The sequence below is a fragment of the Odontesthes bonariensis genome, chromosome 21, assembly GCF_027942865.1.
Source record: "Odontesthes bonariensis isolate fOdoBon6 chromosome 21, fOdoBon6.hap1, whole genome shotgun sequence".
NCBI lineage: Eukaryota > Metazoa > Chordata > Actinopteri > Atheriniformes > Atherinopsidae > Odontesthes > Odontesthes bonariensis.
The window spans coordinates 30,407,224-30,431,893 of NC_134526.1; the positions used below are offsets into that span (position 1 = coordinate 30,407,224).

The following is a 24,670-nucleotide window of genomic DNA, read 5'->3' on the forward strand; positions in this document are numbered from 1 at the left end:
ACATAACAGACTGCAAATGAAAAATTAACAAATATATCTTATTCAAATGCAACTTCCTCAAGTTCTCTCATGTAAGTAAACATAGTAAACATGGAGCTTTCTATACTATTTCACAGTACCTTTCCAGTTAACACACCTGACTGTGCACAATTAAACAGAATAGACACTCAGGACTACAACTGTTCTTTTAATTATAGTGCTTGAATAAGGGTATGGCGTTCCTGTATTTTCTCTAACTGTCCCAGACTGGCCTTGTACTGGTTTCACCCAGGGCTATATAGTTTCACAGTCTTTGTTGTAGCTGCATTTTCTTTTCTTAGTTGTACGAGTCGTGCTTTCCTCCCTTCCCGACCATATCTCGTGCTGCATGCAGGTGCCGTTCTGACCCGAATTGCATTGTTTTTTGTCGGTGGGCGCGCCCTTAACCATGCGTCCGCGTTCCGGTTTGATTGACGTGATCAAACAGCCCTCACTGCTTTCTCTACACAGCCGATTGATAAATGCCAGATGATAAAACACACATTTCAAAACTGGAGTCTGACTGTCAATAACAATGCGGGACAACGTCTCAATTTGTGGGACGTGTGAAAAGTAATGAAAATGCGTGACTGTCCCGCACAAAGCGGGTCATTTGGTCACCCGAGGTGTCTGTGTGCGTGTGCGTGTGTGTGTGTGTGTGGGGGGGGGGGGGGGGGGGGGGGATGTGAGTGCAGAGGGTCCAGGAAGACAGCAAAAAACTAACTAAAAACATATATAAATAGAAAAAAAGCTTTGCGACGCCATCTTGGAAACCTGTATGTAGACCTGTATGCAATCTTACAATTATTCATGTTTTCAATTCAAATTCAAATTCAAAAATACTTTATTTATCCCAGAGGGAAATTAAATGTTGATGTAGCTCATATACTCATAATGAGTACCACATACCCAGGGTTTCAACATGATCTTTGTACGTTTTTAATCTCCACATCAGACGCTGGGGCAGCGCGCTGCGTGGGAAGATTACTGAGAAAACCTCATCACAACTAGTTTAACGCTATCTATAATAAGTATAACCCGACTTTAAAACTATTATTATACTATTATTCATCTTATTGTATTAAAACATGAGAACTTCAAGAATATACGAAAGATTACTTTTTTTTCTTCATTGTAAAAAGTTGCCTTTTGGAGAAATTTGCCTTGTGGTGGTAGCACCGTCACTCATGGTGTTATCGGCTGCAATATTACATTAATATTATAATATGTATTATATTAAAATGTATTACATTATTATTATAATACATCCATGCTGCAAGCTCACATTACAGCAGAGCTCTTAGATCCGAGGACTCAGGTCAGCTGGTCCAGTCCAGAGTCCAGACTAAACATGGAGAAGCAGCATTTAGCTGTTATGCTGCAAACAAGTGGAACAAACTGCCAGTGGAGATTAAACTTTCACCAAATGGAGACATTTTTAAATCCAGGTTAAAAACATTTCTGTTCTCATGTGTCTATGCATGAAATCTGAACGGTATCTTTTAATTTATCTTGACTGTTGCTTGTTTTGACAATAATGCAAAGAAGGATTTTGCATAAAATCAAGAGAATTATGGACAACCCTGAACATCCTCTCCATGAGACTGTTATCGGAAAACAGAGTCTCTTCAGTCAAAGGCTTCTTCAGTTTGGATGCAAAACGGACCGCTACAGGAAATCTTTCCTGCCCACAGCCATCAGCATCTATAATGACTCCTTGACTTAATTGAGCTACATCAACATTTAATTTCCCTCTGGGATAAATAAAGTATTTTTGAATTTTGAATTGAATTGAATTTTAAATTCATTTAAATGATTTTATTTGTTTCTCTTTATATTATTTTATGTATTTTTAATGCTTCTTACACTCCCTGCTGCAATGCTTTTATTTCATGTAAAGCACTTTGAATTGTTTGTACATGAAATGTGCTATATAAATAAATTTGATTTGATTTGATTACAGAGGGACATTCATAAAGTGTTGGTGCTATACACGCTGCTTCCGCAGATGGCGCTAATTATCCTTTAGTTTAATTCCAACACTACTCAAGAGGAAGAGGAGGAGCCAGCCTTCCGCTTTGCTTTTACAATCAGGTTACAAAACAACAGCTGTAGTCCAAAGACCCTTCAAACCGCGAGGACTTGAACTTGCATTACGTAGAGGCCAATGGGGCTTGATAAGTTCTGCAGTCTGGACAGTTCTGATCCTTTTTGGGTAAGTAATTTTTTTTTTCCACCACCTCAGCAACTCACCTGTACCTTAAGCGTCTTACAGTTGTTGTTGCGACCGGCACACATGCTAGTGGACGGGAGTTAGCCTCGGTAAGTCGCTGTGGGAGCACACCTGGACTCCCCGTAATAACCGAATACACCCGCGGTGGGTAACGTACAGCACACCGTGTTCCGACGGTGCGATGCTTCGCATGCACAGCACACAGTGTATCAGATTCTTTGTGGAACTCAGTGGTAGTTCACTAAGTCCAGTATAATGTTCTGTGTGTAACCCCGCGGTGTTACATAAATCACACTCAGTCTTACAAGCACTTTGGAATCATCTTTATAGTCAACAAAGTGCTCCTTTATTAATACGAATAACTGTGAAAAATCAAGCTTTGTTTTCTGGTATGGAGGCTCAAATATGGGTCTATAAGCTGCAAAAGTTAAATTTCTCTGGGCTTTTTTTGTTTGTTGCACCGTGTTAATAAAGAGCACCAGTTGCTTCGTTAGAATACATAACATAAAGTAGACAGGAGTAGTTCCCACATTTCACCCATTACTAATCAAAGTGCATATGTCTAAACACTGGATTAACTCCTGCTTAATTGGGATGAGCTTGAACCACTAAAGGTAAAAAAAAAAAAAAAAAAAAGGAAAACCTCATATTTGTACACCCATTATATCATCTTTTTTTGTATGTTTTTCAATGCTTTTATGTTCGTTTTACTATTCAAATCCATGTTTAAATAAAGCTTAAATAAGCAAATAAAAGCTTAAATAAGCATGTTATCCTCTGCACCTAATGGTAAAATGACATCATTCCGGCCTTATAGGGGAACTTTGCAGCAAACTAAAGTGTTACTTTATCTGATTTTTATTTATTTTTATATAAAATGTATTGTACATGGAATTACACATTGCATTGATCTTGCAATTTTTTTAATTTATTTTTTTTTACCTCCGGCAGGATTGGAACCATACGTGGCATACTTCTAATCCAGACCTCACCCAGTGTTTCCAAAACACTGTCCTGGTGTGGGTGCCATGCCTCTACCTCTGGATTGTTGCTCCCATCTACATCATCTACCTCTGCAGCCATGACCGTGGCTACATATGCATGAATCACTTCAACAAAGCCAAAACTGTGAGTGATTTGATCATTTTTAGAATTCCTCTTAATTTTGCCTGTTGTTTCTTATTTCGTTCATTCTTCTCTCTCAGTAATATAATATTCTCAAGCACTGATGCACCTTTTATATGGGATGTTACCGTGTAGGATATTGAAGTTAAGGCTGCAAATAAGTTGTTCATAGGATGTGCTGTCCAACATTATCAAAAGTGTTTGTAGTTTTTATGATTGGTTACATAAAAGAAGTGAAGTAAATGTGAATTGTTTTTATACTCCATGTTAGGGATGGGCGATAGACTAAAACATTTATCCCGGTATTTATTACGGTAACAATAAAAAATGCCAATTCATTTTTATTTATATAGCGCCAAATACAACAAATGTCATCTCAAGGCACATAAATAATAAAGTCCAATTCAAGCCAATTGGAATTCAATTCATTGTAATCATAATTATTTAAAAAATAATCCAATTCATTCATATAGAGCCAATTAAAAACAATTTCCAAGCTAAAGACATTTTCTGGATATCTTCATCCTCTGGTTTGTGCTTGTGTTTGAGACTGTGGAACAAATTAGTGGCGTTACTGTCCCTTGTTGGCACTTTTTGTTTGCAAACCGTGCACGTTGTGAATTGCTGCTCCGCGTCAGATTTATTTATTTATTTTTTTGGGGGGGGGGCTTTTTATGCCTTTTATTAGATAGGACAGTGTAGAGAGACAGGAAGCATGGGGCAGAGAGAGAGGGGGAACAACATGCAGTAATGGGCCGTCCGATGCAGGACTCGAACCGGGGCCAGCTGCAGCGAGGACTATAGCCTCTTGTACATGGGGCGCCTGTAGTACCCGCTACGCCACAGACCGCCCGGCGTCAGACTTTTTAAAGCCAAAGCACTTCCAGATCATAGAAACGAGCTCCTCGCTGCCCGGCTATCTGCTCCGCCTTCCGCCATGTTTGTCCATATTCCACACGTGTGGGCTGTGAGTGTGTCGCGCACATGCATACGTCATCGATGGGAATGTCTCGTTTTATCGTGGGATGACGTATTCTTACCCTGGGAAATGTTTTTGGCGATGCATGGTAAACATTGCTACTCCATGCAGCACAGATATCACTGTGGGTTCCCTGGCACAGCTTCCCTTGTGTTTAACCAGTCCAACTAAAACGTTGGGACTGTCCTGTTGGAAAATAAAGGGCCAGTGCAGCGTTTAGACTGCTCAATTCAAGCGAGAACATAAAAAAAAAATGAGTGGGCATTTTTATGTGGACTTGAAGCAGATGAGCCCTTCTTTCATTTTCCTGTTTAATGTTTTTACATCAGTTAATCTATTGATTTCTTTTATTTATTTTTTTAACTAGTTGACTAATATAACTAATTTATTCTTTAAATCTAGTAATTGTTTTCTGTTTAGTTGATTCACATTTTTGTAATTTCCTAATAGATAATAACCAGAACTTCCAATCATTTTTAAACTTCTTGATTAAAATTATGATTATTTTTGGTCAATATTGTGTTCATGATTATTATTATTACCAATTAGGCAGCTACTGTCAAAACAATGTTGAATTATTGTCTTTTTAAAGTAAATTCAATTTAGAAGGCCATATTCTACTGGCCTTCTTGGTGTCTCTCCTCAGACAGTTTATAGGAGTGCTTAATATGTCTCCATTGGACAGTGTTGCATTGTAAAGTTCTTGGTTTATTTAGCAGAATTTCTAAAAAAAAAAAAAAAAAAAAGCTCAGAAGTTGTTATTTTCTCACAGGCCATTGGCTTCCTGTTGTGGATCATCTGCTGGTCAGATGTGTTCTATTCTTTCTGGGAAAGGAGTCATGCTAACAGTGTCATAGCACCCATCCACCTCATAAGTCCAACCTTGCTGGGCCTCACGATGGTAAGTTTCTCTTTTCGATGTCTCGCACCTCTCTATAGAGCAAAGCTTCCGTTTGGTTTGTTCAAATGCTTTTTTATGTTCTTTTTTTAAACCCAATGTGCTTCAGATACCTTTACGTACGTTTCAGTGCATTTTCTTGACATTGTTGTTGTGTCATTTACTGGAAATTCACTACTTGCCAAAAGTTTACTATATCTTTGATGTCTTTGATGTGTAGTTTTGAGATTGATTACTGTACATTTGTTCAGTTTTAACAAAATGCAGCAGCCAGGCTTTTAACCAAAAGAAGAGCAAACGGGACTCCAGTTTTATCATCCTGGCTACCAGTTAATGTTAGAATGAAACTGAAAAATATAGTGTGTTTGATGTGTTCTGCAGCTGCTGGCCACCCTGTTAATCCAGTATGAACGAATGAAAGGTGTTCAGTCATCTGGAGTTATGCTGATCTACTGGCTGCTGGCACTGCTGTGCGCCACAGTCACCTTCAGGTCAAAGATCATCCAAGCCCTGGATCAGGTCAGTCCTTTATTAGCAGGAATGAGTTCAATCTAATAAATAGAGTTGGTAATAAACCTCTGGTTATCTGACTTTTGTTATTACCAAAATGATTCCGAAAATTCTATCAGCTATACCACAAACAAAGTAGTATCCAACTGTACTCCAGCAACTTTAATGGATTAAAAACGTACAGTTTTTTTTTGTTTTTTGTTAGTCAGTTCCAGTGTCTGTGTGGAGGTACACCACCTTCTACATCTACTACACTCTGCTTCTGACTGCTCTGATCCTGTCCTGCCTTACTGACGAGCCACCGCTCTTCTCTCAGGCCGTAAAAGACTTGGTGAGAAATTTTTCCTTTTCCTATCTCCTCTTTAAAATTTTAAATTAAAACTTTTACATACTTATAACTAGGGGTGGGCGAAAAAATCGATTCATGGACATATCGTGATTTATTATTTTTTTTTTTTTTTATTTTTTTTTTTTTAATGGAATGATTTTAAAAATCTATTTTTCTCCCCTGAATCGATTATATTACGTCATATCCGTGTCCAGAAAAACTTCATTAATTCATTACATTAAGTTATGTTAAGACTAGCCCACATTTGTGCTGTGTGGACATTTCAATTAATTTTGTAACTGTAAACTTTAAAAGATGCTGTCCATGTTAAGTACCTCTTTTTGTCTGTTGAAATAAATGTCAGCTGCTGGGACTGACCGACACAGTGTGATGTGCGTTGCTTATGGGAACGACATTCATTCTAGAAGTGTATGATTCAACTTGTTTTTAAGAAGGAAAAGAAAATTGCAATTACTGATTATATCGAATCACAATACTTGTAGAATCGCAATTATCAAGAATCGTGATACAATCGAATCGTGACCAAAGCATATCGTCCCACCCCTACTTATAACCGTTAAGAAAGATTAACCACACAGCTTTACAATGATAAACTGCCAATTCCCGGTTGGATGTTGCAGAAAGTCTCATAAGAATCCCTTCTGGTTCACATTGTGTGGTCAGCTATACATTACACTGTGTGTAACTTGTACTGATCATTATTTCAGGAGCAAAAAGTCTTTTGGATCTAACCATATGTTTGTGCACAGAATCCCTGCCCCGAGGCAGGAGCTTCTTTCCTCTCCAGAATCACCTTCTGGTGGATCACCAGGTAAGCACGCAGTCGCTATCCCAGTGATACGTGTGGCGTTTAGACTCGTAATCTGCCATTTCTCCAGTTTAGGAAAGCTGTAAAGAAATGATAAAATATAATACACACAAAAGACATGTGCCATTTTGTGTATTATAAAAAGAAAAAAATGTCATCCCTGAAAAGCTTGTTGAAGTTGCATATTAACTTCAGAAAACAGCTGGATTTTCTCTTCCTACACCATCTTCAGAAAGATGTTTAATGGCCAGTATAAACAAGAGGGGTGTTTTCAACTAGCACAGCCTGTTCTCTCCATCTCTCTATACATATATAAGTTGAGGTGTGTTTAATATTTAATCTTTACTAATACCATTTCATCTATTGAAAAAGACAGTAAGACCGCTCAGACAGTTAGAACCCGATCTAACAATCAGATGGTGACATTGATGACATTACTCTGGAAAACCTATTTCCTGGAAACTTGGAAAAGATGTTAAAACGGTTGAATAGTGTAAACAAGCAGATCCTGCACACACACTCATTCAGGGTTCGACTTTACGTGATTTCCTCAAGAGTAATGAAAAAAAGCTTCTTTGAAGACTTTACTATTTTAAGGCTGGAAAAAGAGAACAGGAATGATGAGTGTTTCTTATAGTATCTATCTAATATAACTAAATATTTACATAAGATTACATAAGACATTATTTTTAACATTGTTGGACTTTTTATTTCTATTTGCTATAAATATATTTCTATTTTTTATGCTTAGTTAGTTTTATTATTATTATTTGTATATTCTATTCCTTTTCATATTCTTTAAATGGTTGCAGCTGCAGCAAAAGAATTCCCCCTGAAGGTCAATAAAGTATTCTGATAACAGAAGCACAGTGGATGACAGTCCTCCTGTTTTGCTCGTGTCTCAGACAGCACTTCGTCCTTTCTTGTGTTTTCTAACTGGTCTCGTATTTGTCAGGATGATGGTTATCGGATACAAGCGCCCACTGGAGGAGAAGGACTTGTGGTCTTTGAACCCAGACGATCGCTCCCACAGAGTTGTGCCTCAGCTGGTGTGCCATTGGAACACAGAGTGCCAAAAGGTCAAGAGGTCAGATGGGGGGGAAAAATGCTGTTCACAGTAACTGTTTAAATGTTCACTTTTACAAACCGGAGTATACCTGGTAACTCTGCTGCTGCTGGATATCCACAATTATGTAGACGATGGTGACTATGTGTCCGATACGGATCATTTTCACCAGAAAGTCACCCTGGGCTACAGGTCTACCTTTTAGGATATATCAGACAAATCATTTCTGACTCCTCTCCACATAAATGTGTTTTGATTGAAGCAGTTCCATTTTTCTCTTCCCAGGACTGACCAGAAAACAATGTATTCCCCCAAGTGTCCCCCCCCTAGTGACTCCAAAGAGAGTCGAGCTGTCGAAGAGGCTGAAATCTTGATTGGGAAATCCCCGAGGAAAACAAAAGAGCCCTCTCTGTTTTTGGCACTGTGCCTGACTTTTGGGCCCTACTTTCTCATCTCCTGTCTCTATAAGGCCATCCAGGATATCCTCATGTTTGTTGGGCCTGAGATTCTCCGGTGAGAAACTTTGATTATCAAGATGTTTACATGCTTGGAGTTAAACTAACAGATCAGTTTAATCTGATCTTCATAGCTAAATACACTTTAGTATAGTCTACAAAGCAATTGAAATGTATCCTGTGTTGTCTAATCTCACTGAACTCTATGAACTCCAGACTTATAATTTACATAAACACACTGGTATCTTAGCTTATGACTATTACTTAGGTCAGGCTATAATACCAATTACATGTTCAGGGCACTGTAATACAATTAGATCATTGTTTCAAATGAGCCACTGAGAACTAACAGGATCTGAATAGACAAGTCAATGATAGATTTCTGGCAACATTAACCAGTGCTGTTTCAGTGAAGTGTTCTCTAAATGTTGACTGAAACTGGTCATTGTTGAGCAATTGGTCGCTTAGTTGATGTACAACACCTTTTTTAGCAGATTGAAAATGAAGAATAGGTTGGTTATAGGTCAATATTTGGCAAAACACATATCACTTCCAATCTCAAAGTGTTATTTGGGGGCGGTGGGGATCTGACTGGAATGAGATCCAAAATAAGTTATGATGGTTTTGTTGTAGCTATTGTTGTTATTGGCTCAGAGAGCTCAACAGGACAGAAACGATGAGGGTTCTTACAGGTGCTGGAAATCCTTAAACGATTTTAAGGACGTGTTTCCAAGGTGTTCCAGGGCTTGAATTTTGGATCTAGAGCTTGAAACTAATTGAACTGCTTTTGTAATAAATTGCTTTCAGTCTTAATACTTTTAAATTAAACAAAGAGCTTGCTTGTTTTACCTCGGACAGCACGGTTATATCATGTAAAGAAACGAGAGTGCAGACCCAGCACGGCAGGGCACCTTCGCGGGAGTAGCAACAGACATTACCTCCGCTTTTTCCTGCCAGTTTGGCACTTTTGTTAACTGCAGTGTATTTTCTATTCATGGAGACTAAAGCCTCTAACATGGTTGCCCCGTCTGCTAGCGCGAGCGGTGTTGATGACGTCACGATTCCGTGCCCGCAATATATAGTGGCGCAAATCGATGCACCAGTCGTTGCAATTTTCTCTGTCACAGAGGTACATGAAGGTTACCGCTACTCTACAACCACGAAAGTCGAGAAGAAAACAATGAAGAACAGGAACACTGCCATGATACTGCTGCAGTATCTGGATAATTTGAATTTTTTAATTCAGTTAAAAGAGGTGATGGTCTGAAGCCCCCGGCATCACCACTTTTTGAGTCCCTGCCCTCTTCTTTGCCTTCACGCATCTGTCCCTTAGCTTCCTCCACACATTCTTACAGAACTCTCCCTCTTTCCCCAAAGTTCTGCCAATCTCTGTTCACCAGTTTTGGGAGTTTGAATTGAATTGAATTTATTTGTCATTACACCTTACAGCATAACGAAATTACAGTTCCAGTACACCCATCCGGACAGACAAACATGGAAAACAGACAGGGGAGACAGGTGACCATGGCCATGCGCTCACCTGGTGCGCTGCCAGGAGAAAGGGGGCACGCAGCTCAATGGAGAGCGCAGCCACTCCTTTAATAAGAGAAAGAAAGGGGACCATGTTGGGTGAGGGGGAGGAGGGGGAAAAAAAGTCATACTTCACACTTTACCCTTTATCAGGATACAGTTTGAGCAAAAAAAAACCTCAGCATTAAAAAAAAAAAAAAAAAACATACACACAACATCATTATGCCATGGGACAGTGAAGTTTACGTTGGTCCCTGTGCTGTTTCACTGCAGTGTCGTACAGGTGCTGTAAAAACGCAGCTCCTGACTGAGCCTGGTCTCACATTGGTCCATCCGGTTTGTCATTCTGGGCGCAGCCAAGTTACAAAAATCGACTGGTGCACGACAACGCGATGCGCCGTCTTTTCAAGGCAAGCGCCAGGCCTGACACGTCATTTTGACGTCACGGGCCGCCACCGCCGTGACAGACGCGTCAACTGCAAATCCAGCTTAAGGGCACGTGCACCAACTCAAGTTTTCATTGATTCTCTAGTGTGTTATCAGGGCAGTGTGTTTGAGATTTAAAGATGAAAAATAGGCAGATCATTTATCAATTTTGTTTTAGTTTTTTAAGCAGTTAAGGGCACCTGTGTAATTTCAAGTTGATTTGATTTGTATACATTTCATTAAAAGATCTTAAAGTGATAGACTCTTTCTCAACTAATGTCCTCAGGTCTCCCATTTTCAATACAGAAATCTTTGGAATGTAAGTGATTGGTCATATGATCATAACGGTTTTAGAAGTTATAAAGGATACCAAGCATACTTGTATACTTTATATGATGTTTCCCCATCTGACTTATTAAATTTGGTTGTTTGTTATTTCGGTTGTCTCGAGGGTTTGCAGTATTGTTCATGATGTGCAACAGTCGTTTTTGCATAATCAGCCCAGGGAATCCAGATAGATCCAGATAAATTGCACTACAGTAACAGTGTGGTTGTAAGTAATTGGAGACAATTGATTTATAATCCGAGAGCTGAAGTTAAACTGCAGTATAAACACATTTAAGCTGTTTTCTGCCCTTCATTTGACTCAGAGACTGTGGGAAAATGACTGTGCTGTAGCTTATTTTTGTAGATGAATCAGGACGCAGCTGTTTCTGATTTATAGCGGTCCGTTTCCCCAATAATATGATGCGCACCATTCATTTGTTAAATGATTTGTTCAGGTGCTCTTCATTAATGTGTAATGTATGTTCATGTCACATGACCAGGTTTTATATTCAGGTCATCAATACTTAACGCATGACATAGACGATAGATAATAGGGTGGACGCAATATAGGAATCCAGCCAAAAACTTCACTGTCTTAAAGGTGGTTGATATTGGTATCGTTATTTGCAGCATTACTTAAAAAGATGAATTTACAGTAATAATTTACTGTATATATACATTGCCAGTCAAGTTTGAACACGTCCACCCAGTGATTTGCAAAGAGCACATATTATAAAGGCCTATGACATTAAACGGCTCCATTCGAAGATTATATGAATGAGTGCGAGCTTCTTGGCCACATGTAGATGCAGCAGCATTTGTTGTTGAATTGATGTTGACTGTGCGCAAATGTGTTCATACTGTTGCTTTTTTTTTTTTTTTTTTTCATTTAATTCCACACAGACTGCTTATCCAATTTGTCAACGACTCCAGCGCCCCCTCCTGGCAGGGCTACTTTTACACTGCCCTGCTCTTCATCTGTACCTGCGTGCAGTCTCTGATTCTTCAGCGGTACTTTCATGTCTGCTTCGTTTCCGGAATGCGTCTACGCACAGCCATCATTGGAGCAGTCTATAGGAAGGTACAGGCAAAAGCTGAATGTGGCTTCAAAGTGATTTTAAAATCTTGTTTGCTTGTGATAAAGATATAGAAATAAAGTAATGAATTAAAAGCACAAAATAAATGACAGTAAAATAAGTCTTTTTTTTTTTTTTTTTTAAACTAGATACTTTTCTCACTCTGTAAGAGGTTGCTAGTGGCTACACTTAGCCATAAAGAACAATACTTGGAGGTTATTATTGCACTTTGCTTTGAATGAGAATCTACAGTTGGATTTTAACCTTTGTAGGAACATTTCCCTCCCCGGATCTGCTCTTTTAGGCCCTGGTCATAAGTAGCTCAGCACGCCGCACCTCCACTGTGGGAGAGATTGTCAACCTGATGTCAGTGGATGCTCAGCGTTTCATGGACCTCATCGCCTACATTAACATGATTTGGTCTGCCCCCCTGCAAGTGGTGCTGGCTCTCTACTTCCTCTGGCAGGTGATATTCCAGAAAACTGTAAATTGGAGTTTTAGTACTTGATAGTACTTCGTACCCCTTTTTGATTGGTGACAGCTAACGAGTGTGGATTGCTTAATGGGGGTGGTAATGGAGGAATATGTATTTATGTTTGAGCGATCAGCTGTAAAATGCAAAAATACGAGCCAAAGATCTTTTGAAAATGTGCATTCTTGAGGCCATGGTGGTTAATTTGGTTTAACCTTATTCTAAAAGTGATCTCAGGGAGACTGCTTCCTTTTGCATTGTGCTTTTTATCTGCTGCTGTGCAGAATTTAGGTCCGTCTGTGCTGGCAGGAGTGGCTGTAATGGTTCTGATGGTTCCAATTAATGCAGTCATCGCCATGAAAACCAAAACCTATCAGGTGCAGTGTTTGGCACACAAACACGCTGTCACACAACATCACATGTAGAAATGCCTCCTAACTGGTTCCTCAGTTGAATCGGTTGCACAGAAGTAATGCGTGGCTTCTTTCTCTAAATGTTTTGGGCATGTGCTGAGTAGGTGGCTCAGATGAAGAGTAAGGACAGTCGCATTAAGCTGATGAATGAGATGCTGAATGGCATCAAAGTGCTGAAGCTCTACGCCTGGGAGCTGGCCTTCCAGGGCAAGGTGTCGGAAATCCGTGAAAGCGAGTTGCGTGTCCTGAAGAAGGCTGCCTACCTGGGTGCAATGTCCACCTTCACCTGGGTCTGTGCACCCTTCCTGGTGAGTCTCGCACGCGGGGGACAGATAAAATCCTTTCTGTCAGTCTTTTTCAAAATGACACTTAATTGTATATGTGGTTCAGATGGCTCAGACTCGGACAGTAGCAGCACTCATACAGACCAGACAATAATCTACAAGTCAAATAAAGCAGCGCTTCAATCATGGACATACATGATTTATTACACGTGCCTTATTTTTTCCAAATACAAACAGTCAGAATGAATTCTAAAGGGGCTAACGCAGCATTAATGGCTCCTTTCTCCTTCTCCCTTTTCCTCCTGCTGGGCCGCTGTGCAGGTTGCCCTGTCCACTTTTAGTGTGTATGTGCTGATTGATGAACGTAACGTCTTGGATGCCCAGAAAGCCTTTGTGTCACTGGCACTTTTCAACATCCTGCGTTTCCCACTCAACATGCTACCAATGGTCATCAGCAGCATGGTGCAGGTTGGTGTGCTCAGCATTCAGTCCAACTGCATTCTGTCATGCGTTTACTCAGATACTTGCTATATTTGATTTCCATGTGCTTAAGAAGGTATGGTATCGAGGAAATTTGGAGTTTGACTTGGGTTGTAAAACTTTGCTGTTTAAGATCTAAATCCTTCACCTCACACTGAGTAGCTACAGGAGAGACGTGCAGGATTGCTGTAAGAAAAACAACTGAGGGGAAGAAAATGTTTTATTTAATAGTTGGATATTCTGGCTTTGGACAACGCATCCAAAAAAAATCTAATAAAATTGTTGTAATTTTCTTTTTTCTTTTTTTTAAATTAAGATCAAGTAGAGGAACAGAATATGAAATCAAACAACTGTAAGAAAAAAATGACGGAATGAAGAAGCCCAAAGAAAATCCCACCGTTGCTTATTTGCACTTCCTCTGGCTTTTATGACAGCTCCGATTCTTTGATGCATTAAGTTTACGAATGAAAAACTATATTTTTCATCGATCAGTTTTCTTACTTCAGTTAACAGATCAGCTTTGCAGGTTAGAGAGTTGACATGGATTTCTTTTTAATTTTATATAGATCTATATCTACACATATATATATATATAAAATATGGATTGATCTAGACTGTTTGTCTTTCCTAAAGACATTTTTGAGTGCTCTTTGTTCTGTATCATGATGCATTATCATCCTGAAATGACCTCAGCATCACCAAAACTCTTTCAATTGATGGAGTGAGAAGTGTCCAGAAGTGAACAAGGTTCACTTGTGCATTTACTGTAGATGTATTGATTTAAAATGAGATGGATAGATGGATGACTTTATTCATCCCCGAAGGGAAATTAGTTTGTCATAGCACTCCGGTACTATAGAATACAATAGAACTGAGGTAGAAAAAAAAACAAAAAAACACAGAATGGGACAAATAATATACTATGAATATGTAACTACAATGTGTAAAAGATAAGAATATTTTATAAATATGATGTATAATATTAATATGGTTATATCGACACATATCACATATGATATGAAATAAGTGTTCCAGTATTTGAGGTACAGAGTACAAAAGGTGACGGATAAATTTAGTCCAGTTCGGTTGAGAGGAACAATTTCTGCCGTGGCTCAGTGGTTAGATTCCCACTCTCGCCACTCAAAGATTGGTGAACTGACAGCTGGAGGGGAGGCAGTCCACCTCCTTGAGCAAGGCACTGTACCCCCATGCTCCCCGGGCGTTGTAAATCGCTGCCCACCGCCCCAGTGTTATGGCACCTGTCTCCATGAGTGTGTGACCCTGTGCATGTGTGTGTCAACAGGTGCCAACCTGGATGGGTTAAATGCGGAGGAGTAATTTTGTGTATTTCCCCGAGTTGTTGCTCGGAGAAGCAGTAGAGGGGCCGTCGGGCGTGTGGAGGTTGGAGTTGAACCTATTGAAAAACTGTTTCAACTCGTTGGCATGTCATTCATTCCCCTCAGCTGCACCCCCACTTCTCCTCTGGAAGCCGGGGATCTCTCTCATCCCATTCCATACGTCCCCGATGTTGTTGTGCTCTAGTTTGAGCTCCAGCTTTCTCCTGTACTTGTTCTTGCTCTCCCTGATGCTGCGCTTAAGCTCCATTTGTACTCGTTTGAGTTCCGCTCGGTCCCCTGATCTAAAGGCCCTCTTCTTCTCATTCAGAAGGGCCTTCAGGTGGCTGGTTTCTTACGGTTTGTTGTTAGAGTAGCAGCAGACCTCTTTAGTGGGGATGGTGTTGTCAATGCAGAACCCAATTGTACTCAGACACAGTCAGTCAGGCCATCAATGTCCTCACCATGTGGCTCATACAGAGCATCCCAGTCTGTGGCCTCCAGCATTGTTTCCATGGCCTCAGGAGACCATTTCATTGTCCTCACTGTGGCCGGGTGCTGCTGAACCACAGGCTTGTATAATGGTGAGGGCAGGACTAGGCTGTGGTCTGACCTGCCCAATGGTGCCAGGGCAGTGGAGCTGTACGAATCTTTAACATTTCTTAAGGTTGGGAGTGTGGATGAGAGGGAAACATGGTTGAAGGCCCCAGGGTGTTTAGTTTGTGGTCCTGCCGTCACAGTGTGAATGACGTCACACGCTGCTTCTGCGTTCCCAGGCGGAGGAATGTGAACAGTGATGGCGATGACACTGGTAAACTCCCTCTGCAAATAATATGGACGAAGTCCAACGGCGATGTCTGGGCTGCAGACACGCTCTTTTACAGAGACGTGCCCGGGCTTACACCACCTGTTGTTCACGAGCACGGCAAGGCCCCCTCCTTTCTTCTTGCTGGTCGCGGTGGTGTCATTGTCGGCTCAACCCGACTGGAAGCCGGGAATGGTGATGTTGGAGTCCGGCATCTGCTCATGCAGACACATGATACCGGACTCTCTGTACTCCCTCTGAGTCCTGGCGAGCGCTTCCAGTTCGTCCACTTTATTTGGCAATGACCTCACGTTTCCAGTGATGACTGCGGGGATGTAGGGCTTATACCTCCTTTTCTTCATCCTCTGTTTAAGCCCCGCTCTGCAGCCTCGCCGTCTTCTCTGTAGCTCCTCCAGTATGGTGGGTCTATCTCCGGCCAAGAGGGTCGGGTACCTCAGGGCCGTCAGCTGGTCGCGGATGTAAACAATGCCGGCGGTGTTGCAGGCATGGCTCCCAGTGATCCAAAGAGACGCAAGTGCAATTAAGAGCAGTAAATTCCCATTGGTGCAACCACGTATCATCAATGATTTGGAAACTTTCTTGTTTTCTTCAGGGAGTCCTCATTGGAGCTCCACCAAAACAAAAGTTCCACTATCATGTGCTTACCCAATGCAGATTCATGACTCATCAGTGAATAACAATTTCATCCATTCAACCACAATCCATGACTGCTTCTCTTAAGCTTACTGTAGCCTTGTTTTCTTCTGTTTAGGTATTGGTTATGGTTAAAATTTGGCTTTAAAATCTATTTCCTTCAGCTGATTTCTTACAGTGCAGTAATAAACATCGACTTTTTCTCTCAGTTGTTTAACATATATGTTTCCCCTTTTTCAGCCCTCCCATTTTGTTGGTACCTACTCCAAATTTTACATAGGCCTACAATTGACTAGGAACAACCACAGCTTTTGCCATACTCCTGAGTTGAATCTCCCTCTTGAAGAAGTTTTTGTAATCATTTTCATAGTTTTCAATGACAGATCTTGTCAGGTGCAACGGCTCCTTAAGCCCCACAATAACTCGTATTTTTTTCCTATACTTAGTTTGAAAAAGGCACAGAATTTTTTTTACAAAGCCACAATGTCCAGCTGTTAAATGAAATTGTTTTGTCATGCAAGTCTTTTCTTTACAAAATTAAAAAACTGAATACTCTCCAAGTGTGGCGATTTCACAATTTTTGCCAGGGGTTGCACATAAAAATGTGGTCATGAATACTGGGAACTTAGAAAGACATTGGGCCTCATGCAAGAACATTTTCGTATTTTTATTCTAAATTTCTCTTACTTTTTTTCGTACGAAGGTCTCGTACAAACACGCCACGTCAAATTCAAAATACGCTCTTAACGCTTCCCATTGACCTTGTTATATACAGATTCAAATTAACCTTCAATTAGTGCATAATTTAAGTTAAACAGAATAATGTCAGCATCATTATGGGGTATAATGTATATATTTATTTATGTTTGCTTCAAAGTAATTAAATATACAATCCATTAGTCAAGCAAACTTGATTGGAATAACAGCAGACTATTTTACGAAACTCCTACGACACGTCTGGATCACTGTAAATTCTGTTCATACCTGAAAGAAAACGTAAAATACGAACAGATTGGTGAATGCTCAAATTCTCTTAAATCACTCGTACGGACGACTTAAGAACAAATCTGTGCGTACGAACGGTTCTTGCATGAGGCCCATTGTTTCAAAGACATGCAAGTGGCATACCAGTCCAAAGACATGGGCAAAATAAGCCTGGATAAGCTTGTAACCAAAATATTTCCTTGGGCTACAATGGCTGTGGAGCTTGCATTGAAATGACAAAAATACAGAAATCATCTTGCACCTTGTTTCCAGTTTTGAAATGTCCTCTAGTTCTATTCTCTGTTGTAGATGCGCACACAATAAAAAGTTAACAACAAAAATGTGGTTTAATTGGTACAAATTAAAGTTAATTAAATTTGTTAAACAAATCAAATTAAAGTTTATAAAGTTAAAGTTTCCCCCAACTAGAGTGAAATGCTTTAACGCTTTCCATTTTCTATACCCGCTAAATCCAACTTCGAGGCCCCGGGGGGCTGGAGCCTATCCCAGCTGCCATTGCATAAGAGTTGGGGTACACACTAGACAGGTCTGTTGCACATTATCCTAATGTTAAAGATTTTACAATGTGAACACAGCAGCAGATACAGGTACTACGTGAAATTCATCTGCAAACCAGAATGAAAATCAAGACATAAAAAAAACGGAAACTTAAAGTCAAGTTCATTGTCATTTCTATTATGAAGATATAAATTCTGTTTCTCTCTGACCCACAAACTTTATATTAACATAAGTTGGGTTGTGGAGACTCTTCAACAGTGTTGTACTGCTGTTTGACTGTTTTGTATTTGAAGCGGTGAGCATTGGAGTCCACAAATAGATTAAGATTTAGAAATGATCTGATAATATTTAGGGAAAGGAAGGAAATGTTTCTTTTGTTTGGAGTTTCGACATTGATGGAAGCATTGATTTAAGACGATCAAAAAGCTAGAAACCCGTTCTAAAACATTTTGAAGTGTCGGTCCTTGTCAAGCTTCCTTTCCTGTTCTGCCTCCACATCTGTCCTCCTCAGGCCAGTGTCTCCCTGAAGCGGTTGAGAGTTTTTCTGTCACATGAGGAGCTGCAAGAAGACAGTGTGAACCACAAAGCAGTAGCAGGCTGTGAGTTTTCTCTCTTTTACTTTCTTTTATGGCGCATTGAGGGTGTTACATTTCTGTGTATACGGTCAGCCATAACATGACAAACCTAAAGAGATTAGACAAATCATGGCATGCACAGAGGACATGTGAGGGTATGCTGGAGTGTCTGGTACTGGGATGTTAGCTGCAAAGCCCATTGCTGTCCTGCTGGGAGAAGCTGCTAATATGGAGTATTGTTGCCAAATGGACAATGTGACTGGTCTGCAGAAATGTTTTTACAGATGTCAAGTGACAAAGTAACATTCATGTCAGGGTGCAGGTTTTCACAGCAGAACATTATGCTCACTTTACCTGTCGGTTGTTTTAGTGTTGTGGCTGATTAGTGTATGTATACAGTGCTATTTCACACACTGCATTCAAATCTTTTGTCCTTCCAGCCCAATACAGTATTTCCATAGTGGATGGGGTCTTCAGCTGGTCTCGAACTGAATCGCCAACACTCAAGAGGTATGTGCCATCAGTTCAGGATCCTCAGGATATTTAAATATGTTTATTATTTCATTAATATTTGGTTAGCTTTATATATCCTATATGTATGCTTGTAATTGATGTTATTACAAAATGAATGAGAGTATTTGTGAGATGGATCTAAACTCCGTTTGGTCTCTGTGCGTATGAAGGTTGAATGTGTGTATCCCAGAAGGCTCTCTGGTAGCTGTGGTGGGTCACGTTGGCTCAGGAAAGTCTTCGCTGCTCTCTGCCCTGCTCGGAGAAATGGACAAAATGGAAGGAACTGTTACTGTCAAGGTGGCTGCTTTCACCCTTTCACACAAACACCAAGGCACCTTTAGTTTTAGCCTCTTTCACATATGCCTTTTCAAGCCTGGACCGATGGTGCCTTTGTTGCATATCGTGTCATATATGAAAGTACAGAGACAGAGTGGGGGGGGTTAAAGGGATAGTTCGCCTCTTTTGACATGAAGCTGTATGACATCCCATATTAGCAATATCATTTATTAAATTTGACTTACCTCCTGCTGCGTCCTGTGAGCCGAGTTCTGGCCGCGTTTTGGCGTTGACGAAGGTAGTCCGGCTAGTTGGCTGGGGCCACAAAAAGAAAGCGTTTAGCTACTCAAAACAATATGCGTTCAAAAGAGTAATACATTTGCATCACAAAATCGTTCATCCAGAAAAAGCCAGACCTCTTTTTTTCTCTCCTTTGTATCACTGCGTGCTGCCGCCTGCTGACAGCGCAACTGTTTCGGTGTTTGCTGCTCGGAAGCAGGGGACTGCTCGATCTGCATGGTCTGCACAGCCCGCAGTGATACAAAGGGAGAGAAAATAGGGCCAAGCAATTGTGAGATCTGACTTTTTCTGGAGAACGATTTTGTGATGCAAATGTATTACTCTTTTTGAACGCATATTGTTTTGAGAAGCAAAACGCTTTAGTTTTGTTGCCCCAGCCAACTAGCCGGACTACTTTCCTCAACGCCAAAACGTTGGGATATGGGATGTCATACAGCTTCATGTCAAAAGAACTATCCCTTTAAAGATGATCCACCTCTGAGCCGGCGGCACGGGCCGTGCTTGATGCACTTGATGATTGATGTGTTTATGGACACAGCAATGCATGGCTGAACCATCTCTGTTAGATTAACAACGTTTGGTTAACATCTTTTTTTTTTTTTTTTTCTTTTTTTTTTTTTTTTGCCCATGGGGCACAAAAGATATGTGAAAGAGGCTATTGAGAGGCATGAAGTGAACACTCTCCGTTTGTAGAATAGAATAGTACATTATTGATTTATTCCTTGTGTTGAGTAATACCATGAGATTCCCAGAGATTAAAGATGGTAAGTACATCAAAACTATCAGTTCAAAACCTTGGGAAAAATCCGAATTTCCTCATACACAGGCATTTGGGAGGAACATAAATAAAATAAAATATAAAATAAAAGATTAGACAGTTTAAAGAAAAAAAAAAATGCAATCAGATTTAGTATATGAATGCGGCTTTTTGTGCTTTGTTTTGTTTTGTTTTTTCCCAAAGGGTTCGGTGGCCTACGTTTCCCAGCAGGCTTGGATCCAGAATTCCACATTAAAAAACAACATCATGTTTGGTCAGGAGAGGAGGGAAGCCTGGTATCAGAGTGTGGTGGACGTGTGTGCCCTCCGGCCGGACCTTGAGATCCTTCCTGCAGGAGATGAGACTGAGATTGGAGAGAAGGTATCAGCAGATTTTATTAGGAAGCATTAAATGTTTCATAAACATCTGGGGAGAGCAGAAGCTTTCTCCTTCGCTCATGCTCAATTACTTCTTATTACTTAAGTTTCCTCTAATTAGGTTTGGTACGTTTTGTGTAATCTAAGAAAAAATAAACCCTAAACATTCTACTATCAAAGGAAAACTTGGAAAAAAGCAAAGGCACATGCTGCCATGCTTTGTGTCGTGGAAGTCCTTGTTCCTTCAAGCTTGCAGTTGCCAGTGACCCTCAACTGAAATGCATGAGTGGAAAGATGCTTCTTACTGCTACTCATGCTTCTTATCAAGTCAGTTACCTCGAGTGAGCTTTGTTTAGCACTTTGGGTTGCACTTCCAACGTGCACCATCAACAAAGGACAAGCATAAGACACAATCAAAGAAGTAAAACAGAAAGTAAAGATGTAACAGAAGGTGAAATTGGGTAAGGCTCTGTCCAACACAGAGTCATGTGCTGTTGAGGGATAAGCAGCTATGGCAGCTATGCTTCCTAAGTCTTTGCTGACCCTGATCCTGTATAATGTTAAAACATGATTTGGCATTTCTGTCATTTGGACAGGGTGTGAATCTGTCTGGAGGCCAGAAGCAGAGGGTGAGCCTGGCCAGGGCAGTCTACTGTGACCGTGCCATCTACCTGCTGGATGACCCACTGTCTGCTGTGGATGCTCACGTTGGAAAACACATCTTTGATCATGTCATTGGCCCACAAGGACTGCTGAAGGACAAGGTGTGTATGATATCCACCACAGCTATTCAAAATCTCCTTATGGTGTTTTCTTTGACATCCATTCATTCATAATTGTTTCTATACCTGTTTAATCCACTTCATGGTTGTGGGGAGCTGGAGCCTTTCCCATCTACCATTAGGCAAAAGGCAGGGTGCCCATCCAAAATGTACACAGATCAGCCATAACATTATGACCACTGACAGTGAAGTGAGCAACACTTCTCATCTTAATCCAGTGTAATGTTATGCTGGGAAAACCTGGATGTAATGGCAGAAAACCAAGTGTTTCTTAAAAGCATCAAAAAAGAATTTGATCATTTTTCCTCTTTGGCTCCCCCCACAGTTGTGGAATGTGACGCCTTTATTGTAAAAAACAAACCACCGTTTGAACTCCAGTGCTATACATGCAAATTTGTTGTCATGTTTTAGAGTACAGATGTCAAACTCAGGCCCGCAGTGTAATTATATGTGGCCCGCGAGATGATACCAAATGTCTACCAGCTGGCAGACAGGTAGACAGCCTATGTACCGCTAATACTACAAATCCCAGAATGCTCTGCTGATGCATTGGCACATCAGTCAGGACCCACAAGCGTCCCCTCCTCTGCATTCATGAAGCCAACATTCATTAGCAACCTCATGCTAGCAGTCACATTGGGCCACCCCTTCCAACAATGGCCAAACCAAAGGTGGAAAACAGGAGCTTTCTGGATAGGTGGCGAGCAGAATATCTGCTCACAAAAACAGTATTAGTATCATATTATACCACTGAAATTTAATGTGTGTAATGATAAATTATTTATAAATAAACTGAATTCAACTGAATTACATACATATCTGTGTGTGTGTGTTTTTTTTTCATATATATAGGAATTAATTCAACTCTAAATCTGCTCTGAATGTGTACAGACTCGTGTCCTTGTGACCCATGGGTTAAGCTACCTGCCCCAGACCGACCTTATTCTTGTCATGGTAGAGGGAGAGATCACAGAGGTGGGCTCATACCAGGAGCTCATGGTCAAAGAGGGAGCTTTTGCTGAGTTCCAGCGAACTTACGCCACTGTTGATCAAAGTGACAATAATGGTGAGAAACACAGCTCTCTCTCTATGTGTGTATATATATATATATATATATATATATATATATGTGTACGTTTACATGTATGTATGTGTGTGTGTATACACTATATTGCCAAAAGGATTCGCTCATCTGCCTTCACACGCATATGAACTTAAGTGACATCCCATCCTTAATCCGTAGGGTTTAATATGACGTCAGCCCACCTTTGCAGCTATAACGGCTTCAACTCATCTGGGCAAGCTTTCCACAAGGTTTAGGAGTGTGTTTATGGGAATTTTGGACCATTCTTCCAGAAGTGCATTTGTGAAGTCAGACACTGATGTTGGACAGGCCTGGCTCACAGTCTCCACTCTAATTCACCCCAAAGGTGTTCTATCATTTATAATGCAGGTGGTCTAGCACGCAGACCACGCTGATGTAAACGGTTTCGAATGGTCTGACATGACACTTGGGTGCCTCTCACCTAGAAGTGTCTGGAGTTGAGTGGCATTCATCATCCGGTTCCACAGGGCACCGTTCACAATGAAGCGCTCATCAGTGTGGGACATGGCCAAAGGACATCAACTTCTATGACTTTCTGTGACTCTTCCAGTCTCTCTGTAGCAACCTGCTGATGACACTCTGTGACACTCTAAAGCCTCGTTCCCACTATGCAGTCCGGTACGGGTCGGGTCGCTTTGGGGTCAGCTTGCGTTCCCACTGTACAAAGGGGACCCTCAGGGGTGGGCGGAGTGCGTGCTGAAGCGTAAATAGCAAATAACAGCAAATAACATCCATAATTTGGAACCACCTCCAAGCTTCTTCAGCTTAATGCCACACCGGCTCGCGGTCCGGTTGAAACCACACTCTGACATTTTTGCGGCAATCAGCTGGAAAACTTTTTGCTTTGGCACAGCGCCATCGAGCTCCCGCTGCACAGCCTCCTCACCAACAACAGAGAGCAGAGCCTGGAACCGGTCCTGTGTGCCAGGTACCCCAAGCAGAAGGGTTACAGACATGGTAACGGTTCCATGGGACCGGTACGCTTTGGTGGGAGTGGAAACACTGAAATAAGTTCTGAACCGACCCGTACCGGACTGCATAGTGGAACCACTAAGCTCAGTGGCCACATCCTTCTGAGAACATCCTCTTTGAAGCCTTGCAATGGCGAGGAACTGTTGATCAATTGTTAGGTGTCGTCTTGGTCTCATGATGTTAAAATGTGAACAGCACGATGAGGAAGACTGTTTAAATACCAATTCTAATTGAGCGAGGAAATTTATTGGTCCATTCATGGATCAAACACCCGTTGTTAATTTTGCCGTTAAGCTCCTTGTTAGAGAACAGCAATTTGAGCAAAAAGTACTGAAACCCTGAACAGTTGGACAAAAGTTTACAGACTGTCACATTAAATTCACCTGTAAAAGTTCTAATGCATTTTAGGTTCATCCTGAAATTTCACCCGAAAGCCAAATATCCCTAACTTTTTGTGAGTAGTGTGTATGTGTGTGTGTATATATATATATATATATATATGCGTGTGTGTATATGTGGAAGTTTTTTTGATTTTTTTTTTTTTTTTTTTTTTTAATATATCATGTCATTTTACCCTATCTTTTAAATTTTTTGTTAAAATTATGTCCAAAAATGGAATCTGAAACATGGCTGCAGATACGTTATCAATAGTAATGTTGGAAGTCTAAATATTGTCAATGTTTTATAAGTTTTGGTTAATTTTCAGGGATCAACTCCCTTCCATTAAAAAAAAAAAAACATGAATCTTTTGTTTCTTGCATTCATGTAGAATCTGTGCCAAAGAGTGGAATCGAGGCAATAGAGAATGGCAGTGTGGCCACTCTTGTTGGGTGAGTGAATCTAAAACCATTGAATCTCTAAATCAGTAAGATATGATAAGGTTTGGACATGCAAACCATTTCTCTTAGGGGAAATTTATTAAATGTATACCTATTAAAACAGTTATGTTCTATAATTTGGACAACCCGTAGCTGTGTGGTTAAAGTATGTTTTCAATACAGCACTGGTGCTGTGTGGAGGTCTGTTTCCCCGTCGATCTGTCCAGAATTTCTTCCCTGGCTAAATTGTGAAATATAGGTATCATTACACAAGTTTTAAGGTATTATCTTTATATTTGTCTTAAATCATCACATATTCCCTCGCAATGAATAAGTGCAGAGATTATAATTCTGCATTTTGTCCATTTAGTCTGTAAAACCGTAGTGTGTGTGTGAATTTGGCATGTAGCTGTAAATTTACCATTTATGAATTTGATAGCTGTGTGAATC

At 40.5% G+C, this 24,670-nt stretch overlaps 1 protein-coding gene across 2 annotated transcripts in view; it reads left to right on the forward strand.

Annotated features, from left to right (window-relative positions):
* Positions 1 to 2,082: 2,082 nt before the first annotated feature.
* The window catches only part of abcc1 (ATP binding cassette subfamily C member 1 (ABCC1 blood group)), a 35,487-nt gene continuing 12,899 nt past the window's right edge, over positions 2,083 to 24,670 (forward strand). For both annotated transcript variants that reach the window (XM_075454876.1, XM_075454877.1), the window contains exons 1-20: positions 2,083 to 2,233; positions 3,203 to 3,379; positions 5,128 to 5,256; positions 5,635 to 5,772; positions 5,969 to 6,094; positions 6,862 to 6,923; positions 7,876 to 8,007; positions 8,272 to 8,499; positions 11,628 to 11,805; positions 12,105 to 12,266; positions 12,557 to 12,649; positions 12,790 to 12,993; positions 13,291 to 13,437; positions 18,257 to 18,344; positions 18,761 to 18,830; positions 19,004 to 19,130; positions 20,371 to 20,547; positions 21,140 to 21,307; positions 22,217 to 22,391; positions 24,172 to 24,232. In XM_075454876.1, coding sequence (XP_075310991.1) covers positions 2,186 to 2,233; positions 3,203 to 3,379; positions 5,128 to 5,256; positions 5,635 to 5,772; positions 5,969 to 6,094; positions 6,862 to 6,923; positions 7,876 to 8,007; positions 8,272 to 8,499; positions 11,628 to 11,805; positions 12,105 to 12,266; positions 12,557 to 12,649; positions 12,790 to 12,993; positions 13,291 to 13,437; positions 18,257 to 18,344; positions 18,761 to 18,830; positions 19,004 to 19,130; positions 20,371 to 20,547; positions 21,140 to 21,307; positions 22,217 to 22,391; positions 24,172 to 24,232 — 2,690 coding nt within the window. In that variant the 5' untranslated portion in view covers positions 2,083 to 2,185. The remainder of the gene's footprint in view (positions 2,234 to 3,202; positions 3,380 to 5,127; positions 5,257 to 5,634; positions 5,773 to 5,968; positions 6,095 to 6,861; positions 6,924 to 7,875; positions 8,008 to 8,271; positions 8,500 to 11,627; positions 11,806 to 12,104; positions 12,267 to 12,556; positions 12,650 to 12,789; positions 12,994 to 13,290; positions 13,438 to 18,256; positions 18,345 to 18,760; positions 18,831 to 19,003; positions 19,131 to 20,370; positions 20,548 to 21,139; positions 21,308 to 22,216; positions 22,392 to 24,171; positions 24,233 to 24,670) is intronic.